Source organism: Oncorhynchus clarkii, chromosome 28 (genome assembly GCF_045791955.1).
Source record: "Oncorhynchus clarkii lewisi isolate Uvic-CL-2024 chromosome 28, UVic_Ocla_1.0, whole genome shotgun sequence".
Taxonomy (NCBI): domain Eukaryota; kingdom Metazoa; phylum Chordata; class Actinopteri; order Salmoniformes; family Salmonidae; genus Oncorhynchus; species Oncorhynchus clarkii.
In genome coordinates, this window is record NC_092174.1 from 9,547,034 (window position 1) to 9,559,724 (window position 12,691).

General features: G+C 41.0%; 1 protein-coding gene across 4 annotated transcripts in view; it reads left to right on the forward strand.

Moving 5' to 3' along the window:
• Window positions 1-12,691, forward strand: part of LOC139386817 (F-box-like/WD repeat-containing protein TBL1XR1) — a 36,033-nt gene that overhangs the window by 8,688 nt on the left and 14,654 nt on the right. For all 4 annotated transcript variants that reach the window (XM_071132632.1, XM_071132634.1, XM_071132636.1 and 1 more), the window contains exons 3-6: window positions 2,010-2,102; window positions 6,358-6,503; window positions 11,402-11,633; window positions 12,551-12,683. In XM_071132632.1, the coding sequence (XP_070988733.1) occupies window positions 2,045-2,102; window positions 6,358-6,503; window positions 11,402-11,633; window positions 12,551-12,683 (569 nt within the window). In that variant the 5' untranslated portion in view covers window positions 2,010-2,044. The remainder of the gene's footprint in view (window positions 1-2,009; window positions 2,103-6,357; window positions 6,504-11,401; window positions 11,634-12,550; window positions 12,684-12,691) is intronic.

A 12,691-nucleotide genomic window follows, 5' to 3' on the forward strand; every position in this document is an offset into this window, starting at 1 on the left:
CGTCCCTGTTTCTTTCCACGGTCCTGTTTAAACAGTGTGTGGCTCACTTGAATAAATACGCATCTCAGGAATACGAACTATGCGGGATGTTATTCCTAACCCCCCCCCCATCTTTCCTTTCCCCCAGTGGTTTTGTCCACATGAGTCAGCCTGCCCTCTTAAGGAGAGCTCAGTAATTATTTCCAGTTGTGGGGGTAATGAATGGAAACTGGTGCCTTGCCTAAGGGCCAGGATGGAATTTAACTCCATGATTGTACTGCCAATTGATAATGATAAGTTTGGCCGTAACCACAGAGTGTTATGAATTTTCCCCAAAGTAGATCAGGCAAGGTAAGGGATCAAAAGGCTTGCCCATTTTGATACGGTGTTACATAGTGGAGTTATGTCATCTGTTGGCAGGGCTACAGACTGAGACCATTTAGTCACATTTTGTGACCCTTTGACTTAGCTGTGCAAGTAAACATTTTTAAATTGGTCGCACTGGTGCAAGCTGCACATTCTACTTGGACACCTCAATCAAAAGGTTCAAATTTTGGGGCAGATAAAACCATTAATTTGTTAAACAGTAAAGTGTCTGCCCTGCTGCCTGTTTAGCTGGGGCTTGCTGTTGTAATGTGCAAGCCTCACACACTGTCCCCCCTCATGATTGTATAATAGTGATGGGGGGGAAAAAACAATATTATTTTTGGACACTATTATATTGGTTTTTAGATATTAGCCAACGCTAGTCAGCTGTACTAGTGCCAAAATGCTGGTATTTTACACCCTATAGCTTGTTCTCCATCTTTTTAAATAATGAGCCTAGTTTTCAGCACTTATTTCCATGACATAAACTAATTTTCTCATGCTCTCTCATCTGCAGCAGACATAATGAGCAGTATGTTTGGAGCATCAGATCGCAGTATTGAATCACAATACATATAGAATTGTGAGAATTGCAATACATATCGTATCGGCACCTAGGTATCGTGATAATATCTTCAGGTCAATGGCAATTCCCAGCCCTATTGTATAATATTTCAAAATACAATTGGGGGGAAAAGCACAACTTTGGAAGCAACTAGTGTTGCTATTAAAGAGAGACTGCCCCTAAAAAGCTATTTCTCATTTTCAAAATGGCCTGTGTCCTCTAATATTCTAGTGTCAAACTTTGTTTCTAACTTTGTGGCAACAGTTTGCGGAAGGCCCTTTCCAGTTTCAGCATGACTTTGCCCTGTGCGAAATGCGATTTCCATACAGAAATGGTTTGTCGAGATCGGTGTAGAAGAATTTGACTGCACAGAGCCCTGACCTCAACCCCTTCGAACACTGTTGGGATGAATTGGAACGCAGACTGCGAGCCAGGTCTAAGCGATCAACATCGGTGCCCAACGTCTCTAATGCTCTTGTGGCTGAATGGAAGAAAGTCCCTGCAACAATGTTCCAACATCTAGTGGAAAGCCTTCCCAGAAGAGTGGAGGCTGTTATAGCAGCAAAGGGGAGACCAACTCCATATTGATGTCCCTGATTTTGGGATGAGATATTCGACAAGCAGGCATGTTTGACACTGCAAATATGTTTAGGGGGTGCCACCAGATCAAGGGCTGGTGCCACTAACTGAAACAGTTAGAGGCACCAGTGCCACCAGGGGAAAATGTTAGTGTGGAACTCTGCGTTGTGAGTTTGTGTTTTTTTTACACCTTATTTTATTGACTCAGGGTATTTGCATGGATCTACTATCCATTGACTTTCAACATGTCATCTAGACTGTAAATGTTGCCACTCTCCAAGACTCCCAAGTTCAAAAGCAAGCTCAGTTCCAACTAGATGCCTCGTCACTAATCAGTGTAGTGGTAAACTGAAGTCCATCGGCAAGCGTTCAAATGTTCAACCATAATGAAGGCACTGGGTTTGTTTGAAGTGTCTGTTTTTAATCTGTTAATAAGTATCTGAGTATAACACAAGCTGTACAGCATTCATATTTTGTCAGGCTGTGTTGTAACTGTGTGGGTGTGTCTCTCTCTTCCTAGGCTCCCATTCCCTTCGTTGACCACCAGGATTAAAAATGAGCATTAGCAGTGATGAGGTCAACTTCCTGGTGTACAGATACCTGCAAGAGTCAGGTAAGACCCACATCTGATCTACAGTGCCTTCGGAAAGTATTCAGACCCCTTGACTTTTTTAAACATTTTGTTACGTTATATAGCCTTATTCCAAAATGGATTTAAAAAAAATCCTCATCAATCTACAAACTATCCCATAATGACAAAGCAAAAAACGTTTTTTGGAAATGTTTGCAAAAATAAAAACGGAAATATCACATTTACATAAGTATTCAGACCCTTTACTCATTACTTTGTCGAAGCACCTTTGGCAGCAATTACAGCTTTGAGTCTTCTTGGGTATGATGCTACAAGCTTGGCACACCTGTGCCAAGCTTGCACCTGAGTTCCTCCCATTCTTCTCTGCAGATCCTCTCAAGCTCTTTCAGGTTGGATCGGGAGCATCGCTGCACAGCTATTTTCAATTCTCTCCAGAGATGTTAGATTGGGTTCAAGTCCGGGCTCAGGCGGAACCACTCAAAGACATTCAGAGACTTGTCCCGAAGCCACTCCTGCATTGGCTTGGCTGTGTGCTTAGGGTCGTTGCCCTGTGGGAAGGTGAACCTTCACTCCAGTCTGAGGTCCTGAGCGCTCTGGAGAAGGTTTTTCAAGGATCTTTCTGTACTTCGCTCCGTTCATGTTTCCCTCGATCCTGACTAGTCTCCCTGTCCCTGCCGCTGAAAATCATCCCCACGGCATGATGCTTCACAGTATGGAAGGTGCCAGGTTTGCCTTTTACTGAGTAGCTTCCGTCTGGCCACTCTACCATAAAGGCCTGATTGGTGGAGGGCTGCAGAGATGGTTGTCCTTCTGGAAGGTTCTCCCATCTCCACAGAGTTGCTCTGTCAGTAACCATTGGATTCTTGGTCAGGGAAGTTTGGTCAGGAAGATGACCAAAGCCATTCTCCCCCAATTGCTTAGTTTGGCTGGGCGGCCAGCAGTTCCTCCTTCCATTTAGGAATGATTTTGAGACCAGCGTGTTCTTGGGGTTCTTCAATGCTGCAGAATCTTTTTGGTACCCTTCCCCAGATCTGTGCCTTGACACAATTCTCTTTTTGAGCTCTACGGACAATTCCTTACGTTTTTGCTCTGACAGGTGTGTACTAGAGGTCGACCGATTAATCGGAATGGCCGATTTTAATTTGGGCCGATTTCAAGTTTTCATAACAATCAGAAATCGGTATTTTTGGGCACCGATTTCTAACTATTTATTTTTATACCTTTTTATTTAACTAGGCAAGTCAGTTAAGGACACATTCTTATTTTCAATGACTGCCTATGAACTGTGGGTTAACTGCCTTGTTCAGGGGCAAAATGACAAGTTTTCACCTTGTCAGCTCAGGGGTTCCAATCTTGCAACCGCACAGTTAACTAGTCCAACGCTCTACCCATTGCACTCCACGGGTAGCCTGCCTATTACACAAATGTAGTAGAAGCCAAGGTAAATTGCTAGCTAGCATTAAACTTACCTTATAAAAAACAATCAATCATAATTACTAGTTATAACTACTGATCCAGTTTAGCAGGCAATATTAACCAGGTGAAATTGTGTCATTTCTCTTGCGTTCATTGCACGCAGAGTCAGGGTATATGCAACCGATTGGGCTGCCTGGCTCATTGCAAACTAATTTGCCAGAATTTGAATTATGACATACATTGAAGGTTGTGCAATGTAACAAGAATATTTAGATTTAGGGATGCCACCCTTTAGATAAATTCCTGAACGGTTCCGTATTTCACTGAAATAATAAACGTTTTGTTTTCGAAATGATAGTTTCTGGATTCGATCATATTAACGACCAAAGGCTCGTATTTCTGCGTGTTATTATGTTATAATTAAGTCTGATTTGATAGAGCAGTCTGACTGAGCAGCAGCAGGCCCGTAATCATTCATTCAAACAGCACTTTCGTGCGTTTTGCCAGCAGGTCTTCGCAAGCACAGCGCTGTTTATGACTTCAAGCCTATCAGCCTAATGGCTGGTGTAACCAATGTGAAATGGCTAGCTAGTTAGCTGGGTGTGCGCTAATACTGTTTCAAACATCATTTGCTTTTAGATTTTTGGAGTAGTTATTCCCCTTGCGCTGCAAGGGCCGCGGCTTTTGTGGAGCGATGGGTAACGATGCTTTGAGTGTGGCTGTTGTCTGTGTTCCTAGTTCGAGCCCAGGTAGGGGCAAGGAGAGGTACGGAAGCTATACTGTTACACTGGCAATACTATAGTGCCTAGAAGAACGTCCAATAGTCAAAGGTATATGAAATACAAATGGTATAGAGAGAAATAGTCCTATAAATACTATATTAACTACAACCTAAAACCTCTTACCTTGGAATATTGAAGTCTCATGTTAAAAGGAACCACCAACTTTCATATGTTCTCACATTCTGAGCAAGGAACTTAAACGCTTTTTTACATGGCACATATTTTACATGGCAGACATTTTTACATGGCACATATTACTTTCTTCTCAAACTTTGTTTTTGCATTATTTAAACCAAATTGAACGTTTCATTATTTATTTGAGGCTAAATTGATTTTATTGATGTTTTATATTGAGTTAAAATAAGTGTTAATTCAGTATTGTTGTAATTGTCATTATTACAAATAAGAAAATTGACAAATTAATCGGTATCGGCTTCTTTGGTCCTCCAATAATCAGTATCGGCGTTGAAAAATCATAATCGGTCGACCTCTAGTGTGTACCTTTCCAAATCATGTCCAATCAATTGAATTTACCTTCTTGTAAAAAGAAGTGATAGTCAGTCTCTCCTCAACTCTTAGCCAAGAGACTGGCATGCATAGTATCTATATCAGCCCTCTGATTACAATTAAGAGCAAAATGTGCTGCTCTGTTCTGGGCCAGCTGCAGCATAACTAGGTCTTTCCTTGCACCACTGGACCACACGACTGGACAATAATCAAGATTAGACAAAACTAGAGCCTGCAGAACTTGCTTTTTGGAGTGTGGTGTCAAAAAAGCAGAGCATGTCTTTATTACTGCCAGACCTCTCCCCGTCTTTGCAACCATTCAATCTATATTTTATGACCATGACAGTTTACAGTGTAAGGTAACGCCAAGTAAGTTAGTCTCCTCAACTTGTTCAACAGCCACACCATTGATTACCAGATTCAGCTGTGGTATAGCACATAAGGAATGCTTTGTACCAAATACAATGCTCTTAGTTTTAGAGATGTTCAGGACTAGTTTATTACTGACCACCCATTCCAAAACAGACTGCCACTCTTTTAAGGGTTTCAGTGACTTCATTAGCTGTGGTTGCTGATGCATATATGGTTGAATCATCAGCATACATGGGCACACATGCTTTGTTTAATGCCAGTGACAGGCATTGGTAAAAATAGAATAGAGGGCCTAGAGAGCTGCCCTGCGGTACACCACACTTCACATTAAAGAAAACCCTTTGAGTTCTATTAGATTGCCAAATTGTGGAATCAGAACTGAGGTTGAAAAGCCATAACACACACCTTTTTTCAACAACAGGTTATGGTCAATATTATCAAAGGCTGCACTGAAATCTAACAGCACCGCTCCCACAATCTTTTTATTATCAATTTCTTTCAACCAATCATCAGTCATTTGTATCAGTGCAGTACATGTTGAGTGCCCTTCTCTATAAGGATGCTGAAAGTCTTTCGTTAATTTGTTTACAGAGAAATAGTGTTTGTATTTGGTTTGTAATGTTTTTAAGAGCTGGCAGCAAGCTTATAGGTCTGCTGTTTTAACCAGTAAAGGCCGCTTTACCACTCTTGGGTAACGGAATTACTTTGGCTTCCCTCCATGCCTTAGGACAAAGACTTTCCTATAGTCTCAGATAAATAAAAAAATATGACAGATAGGAGTGGTTATAGAGTCAGCTACCGATTTACATTGTGCTGAGTCGGTTCCGGAAATAAGTGTCTCACCCTTTTGAAAATAGTTTTTTGAACTATTTTGGAAAGCAATACATTTTTCTTATCAGATCTGCAAATGGTCTAGCTTAAATCCAGGGAAAATGCTTAATATCGCAAACAATTCAGCTACCATAATCCCCAAAATGAATCTTAACTGAGTGCTGCCCAGCGGGCAAAGCCAGTTGACATGTTTATTACAACCAGACATTGGTTGAAATTACATTATTATGACATCATTTCAACCAGTTTTGCCCGCAGTGTAAACTCTGCAAGGTGAATGTAAACATAGTGACGCAGTGGTGTGGTGATTTGAAGGACAGTGGTGTGCAACTCATTTTCCCCTTCCTCTCGCCCCATCCTTCTGCCAGGCTTCTCCCACTCGGCGTTCACCTTTGGCATAGAAAGCCACATCAGCCAGTCCAATATCAACGGAGCCCTGGTTCCCCCTGCTGCCCTCATCTCAATCATCCAGAAGGGCCTGCAGTACGTGGAGGCAGAGGTCAGCATCAATGAGGTCAGTACCCACAACGCTAACTTTCCTATTTACTGACTGTACCCCAAACTCACCGAGTGGTATACCACATTTTGCTATATACCGGGATTGATGCATGGACCGGTTTGGGGTTTTACTTTACAATCTACAACGGTATTTCAATGTTTGGTTAGTTAAATGTGATACGCAACTCAGGCAGGTATAATGTCTGTTTTTATAATTCACTCCGTTTGCTAGTTGAGTCTTTCTCCCTCCTGCTGCATGCCACTTCCAAATACAAAGCCCTGCCCCCTGTCACACGAGAGAGTAGATGTTCGACCGCGGAGTCACGGACACTTTCTTGCCGTTCACTCGGCAGTCTGCATGGTCAGATAGATGGAACAAGATGTTGGTGAAAACTCTGCTGCTTTTCATGTGTTCTATAATTACACAAACTAATAGTAGTTTGCAGACAGTAAGATACACTATCTGCTAGTTTGTATTTTCTTAGCCATTTGTGACTAAAATAAATATTTTTAGATGCTAATCGCTAGTTAGCTGGCTAGCTAGCTTGCTTGCTAAATATACTCAGAACAAATGTATAAAGCTAATACAGCCTGGTACCAGTGCTGGTGTAGGCCTAGATAAGCATATTGTTTGTGCAACAATTTCTTAAATCAGAGAAGAATAGGTGAAACATATGTTAGCTACATGGGTTAAGAACATCTCATTACGGTCCCCTGGAAAAATTGACCAACACTTTGGTTCCTATCCTGTCAATATTTCATTCATTTTCATGTCAAACAACAATGCACAACAAATATTATGGCTGAACTTAAACGTGCTGGTTGATAAAATACCTGTATTTATGGGAAAGATGTTTGAAAAGGGTATTTTGTTTTTAAAGGATATTGTAAATTGGAATGGTAGAGTTATCAGAATTGTATGGGAATGTCTGCTCAATCCAAGAGTACAACCAATTTATTACAGCGTTACCCCAAGCAGGTAGGAGGCAGGTAGGATGTAGGGAACTGGTCTGTCTGCCCAATATAAAGGATCAAAACTGGCAGAGGAATAAAAATAGCATAAATAGGAAAGTAAATCAGTTTCATTAGAGGTCCCAGATGTGCTCAATGGGATTGAGATCCGGGCTCTTTGCTGGCCATGGCAGAACACTGACTGCAATGTCTTTTTTTGTGCATGCAAAACTCTGCTGGCACCCAGCCATTCACTGACGCAATGTGATCATTCTCGCTCATTTTTCAGAATAAAAGCCTGCAACTATGTCTAAAGACTGTTCACACCATGTGGAAGGAAAAAAATCTGGTTGATATCCCTTTAAATGGAGGGAAGGCATGCAATGGAACAGGGAGTTTTCAAAATAAGAGGCACTTCCTAGTTGGATTTTCCTCAGGTTTTCGCCAGCAATATCAGTTCTGTTATACTCACCGACAATATTTTGACAGTTTTGGAAACTTTATAGAGTTTTCTATCCTAATCTGACAATTATATGCATATTTTAGCTTCTGGGCCTGAGAAATAGGCAGTTTAATTTGGGTTACTGCCCCCTACACACAACAGGTTAAACCCTTTACAATGAAGATCTGTGAAGTTATTTGGATTTTTACAAATGATCTTTGAAAGACAGTGTCCTGAAAAAGGGACTTTTTTGTTGTTGTTGCTGAGTTTATAAAACTACCCAAGATTCAAGACTTTGTGCTTTTCAGATAAAATTATTATATAGAATTCCAACATAATAAGAATTTCAACATAATGTTGAATATTTGGGGCATTCAATCATCGAAGCTCTGCAGATTTTGTTGTGAGGATACAGAATCAATAGACCATTTATTTTGGTATTGCCCTCAGGTAGCCTGTTTCTGGTCTCAGGTTCAGGAATGGCTGACAATGCAGAACATTGATCTAAAATTGTCCCTCTAAATAGTGCTGTTGGGAGATCTGGAGAGACCGGATCAGTCAATTAATAATATACTAATACTCTTAGTATAAGTATTTATCTTCAACTCGCTGTCTTTGGATTCTATTCGATTATGTCAAACATCACAGCATAGTTGAAAGATATATGGTGCGTAAAAATCCGAAGAGGGTGAGAGATCTGAAGGAAGCTGAGGGCTGGGATGTGGAATTGGAGACGAGTGGGAGTGGAGTTTAATTTTTTTTTATTTTAGCATTATTTAACTAGGCAAGTCAGTTAAGAACAAATTCTTATTTTCAATGACGGCCTAGGAACAGTGGGTTAACTGCCTGTTCAGGGGCAGAACGACAGATTTGTACCTTGTCAGCTCGGGGGTTTGAACTTGCAACCTTCCGGTTACTAGTCCAACACTCTAACCACTAGGCTACCCTGCTTGGGTGGGGGATAGAATGACGGTCAAAGATGAGTATAAAAAAAATGAAGTCTAAAACAAAACTTAAGTTTGAATGAACGGTGTGGGACAGTGTTTTTACAGCTAATGCCTGTTTGCCTGAGGCTGATGCTGTGCTGGTGTTTGTACACATGCATATACATACACTCTCATTCAAATCTGCACATACACGGACACATAGGTAAATAGTGCCATACATGCACTCAAACATATTCAGTTGGCCTTGCTGTTATGATTTTTGTTGTCCTTGATATCTTTGTTGTTTTTTTTGCATTGTTGTTTTCTGTTTTTTCTCTCTCTTTTGTTCATTTTGTTGGTGTAATAGGGGGGTGGAGAAATTGAAAAAAAAATATCTGATTGGAGGGAGGGGGGTCTCGAATGGTTGAGGGGCAGCTCTTGGAGATCTGTGGGGGGAAGGGGTCTTGGAGGGCTGGTGGTTGGGAGCTTAGGCCGGTGGCTGATGGAGCACTGGTTCAGGTCCCCGTTTTTTGACCTTGTGGGAGATCTGCCGACGTGCCCTTGAACAGGGCGTTGACCCTGGTTGCTTGTGTGTGTCGCTCTGGATGGGAGTCTGTTAGATGACTAATGTGATGTAGTTGTTGAGTGGCTTTACGGCAAGTATGTTTTAATCATTCAATAATAAAGAAATAAATGCATTCAAGGAGCTCCCTGCCCACTATATCATGCATATCATGCAGCCCTGCATGGCACAGTGTGGAAATTATAACAAAAGTGCAAGAAATGGTTTAAAATATCGCCCAGCCCTATGTTAGACATATCTGTTTAAATATTAAAAGATTAAGAAAAAAACATCAAATTTGAACTTTTGAGTGGAATTCCCCTTTCTTAATGAAAACGTTTCTGAACCTGTATCACTGGTCAATGGCAACTGCTGTGTTGAAACCCTAACACATGTCTCGGGTCGCGTTAATGCAGGATGGTGCGTTTTTTACACAGAAAAGGAACGTTAAAATATAGAAAAGTTCTTGCTTCATTTTGTAAACGGATATCTAAAGTGCTTCCTATTGAAAATTCAGTTGCACTTCTCCACTGGGATTAACTATATTTGCTCTTGTCATTGAACCACCAGACAGCGCTCTGACTGATGTGTAGGTTACTTTTCTCTGGTACTTTCGTCCTGTGTATTATTATTTTTTTTTCTCCAGTCGCAAATTTAAAATGCAAGATTAACTTCAAACAAAACATTAGGAAATGTAGCTGGCTACATTCTTTCTATTATAAACATTTAAAAAATATGCATAGTTTTTGAAAAAAATACCTTTTTCTTTGTACGCTAATTTACTTGTGTGGCTGGTAGCCAAATAGATTAGCACTTCTGTTGTCATTGATGAAAACGGTTTTCTGCCTCATGCATTTTGTGTGACGAAAAACTAGAGTTGCACGCCCTGTATCACTCGATTGAAGCAACAAAAAAAACACTTGACTTTCAATGTGAAACTAGGAATGGGCATGAGTACTCAAACTGATGTCACAACTCAATATTTAACCCGGAGATCATTTTTTTTTACAATACTGTAAATGATTTGGTCAACGTTGTCTTGAAGACGACGTTCATTTGCTTTGATTCTAGTGTGACATTTGTACATGTGCATTTGTGGTACACAACAAAAAATAAACCAGGCCAGGCATCACACGGTTCTGCTCGCTAAATTCCCTTTCTCCTCTGTCTCACTAACTCGTTTGCCATCCGACCGCGCCCTTTACACAGAAGTGCTGAGTGCGACTACAGAAATAAATGCGTATAAAACTGTATTTAACTGATGGGATAAACAAGCTACATTTTTTTGCACAAATTCTAAATGGACTGGTTGAAGTAGGGAAATGTGTTCCCACAACAAGCTGCAGTTTTGGAATAACTGCGTAATTTTCCTCTCAGGCTACTTCTTATCACTACAGCCACAAAGTCAAAGTTGGCTATTGTAAAAATTCATGACAAAATTTTGCCGAATTTGTACTTTTCTGTGTGAAAAACGTATAATCCTGCGTTAATGCGAAATGTGTCTTAATTTCAACCCCTCTGAATCAAAGAGGTGTGTTTGGGGCTGCCAGAATCGACATCCACGTCTTTGGCACCCAGGGAACACAGGGTTAAAACTGCCTTGCTCAAGGGCAGAACGACAGATTTTTACCTTGTCAGCTCTGGGATTCGATCCAGAAACCTTTCGTTTACTGGCCCAACCACTAGGCTAGCTGCCGCCACTTTGAAGATTATGTTCCACGATATAATATAACCAGTTACAGTTTCATAAAAATAATGTTAAATGGATAAATGAGGCAATTTAGCAATAAGGATTCGTTATCTGTAATGGTTTTTTGATAAATTAGGCATTGTTACGCACTGTTGGCATATAGATAAATAATGTGCACATTGTTTTCCTTGTTCTAAAAATAGCTCATGCGAGTACAGTCAAAGGCCAAATGCCCATTCCTATATGAAATGCAGATTAAATCCCAGATTTTTTTGACGGTCAGCGTTTTGAAAATGCAGATTTCTGAAAGCTAATGCTGCAACCCCTGTATCGTGTCATCCAGGATGGCACTCTGTTTGACGGGAGGCCCATCGAGTCGCTGTCTCTGATCGACGCTGTGATGCCCGATGTGGTGCAGACGCGGCAGCAGGCCTACCGGGAAAAGCTGGCCCATCAGCAGGCAGCCGGGGCTGGCAGCGCCAGTGGCACCCAGGGCCCCCAGCCCGGCAGCACCAAGAATGGAGAGGGTGGAACCGCTGCCAACGGCGAGGAGAATGGCGCCCACGCCTTAGCAAGTGAGCAGAACCTTTCATTATGACACCTCCTTTTTTATTTTTGTTGAATTTTAGACTTTTTTTCCCTTTCGTAATAGTTAACATGATATCATAACCAGAGCTGGGATCAAATCCAATTTTATTTGAAATTCCAATTCCATTTTTTATTAACTTGTTGAATTGTAATTGTAAAAACATTTACTCAGTTAATTAAATTAATGCACTTAGTATCAAAAATTTACTGCAGGATTTGTTTGAAATAATTTCAACTGATTTTGTATATTTCTAGTATAGCGAAGCTGTCTGAACATTGACATTATCGGCCTGAAGACCTGAGGGAATTGAAATCAAATTGGAATTTGGGGAATTCTTGGGGATAATATTGAACTAGAAATTGAATTCACCTAACATTGGAATTGGGAGGATTGGAATTGAGGACTTGAATTGTCTCTGAATTCAAAGACTGACCTGGAATTTGAATTTAATTAAAAGGAATTTATTGGAAGAGGGAATTGAATTAAGATTGGACAGTACAAATGAAAAACAGTACAAATTATTTACAATACATAGACCTACATAATCACCTCCTTGTGTTTAAGCACAACTGATGATGGAGATTGTTTTACCTTTTCCTCTCCATCATTCCTACTAACACTAGCATAGGTTTAGCTGCTACTCGACAAGCCTGACCAATGAAAATCTTGACGTTTCTTCCGTCATGCATTTTAAGTGGTCGAAACTCCCTTCAGCCAATGCTTACATCAATCCCACACTTTTAAAAGATGATCAGGGAATGTCCAAGTGCACATTTAGGAGATTTAGGGGGCAGCCCAAGACCTCAATGTGATGGTAAGCGGACAAGATGGATATAATCCGCTTGATACAAAGTTGAGTCCTCTATCTAACTCTATGGTGTATTCCATCCTCTCCCCCTCCAGACCACCATGCAGACATGATGGAGGTGGACGGGGATGTTGAGATTCCCCAGAACAAGGCCATGGTGCTGCGAGGGCACGAGTCCGAGGTGTTCATCTGTGCCTGGAACCCTGTCAATGACCTGCTCGCCTCAGGGTACAGAA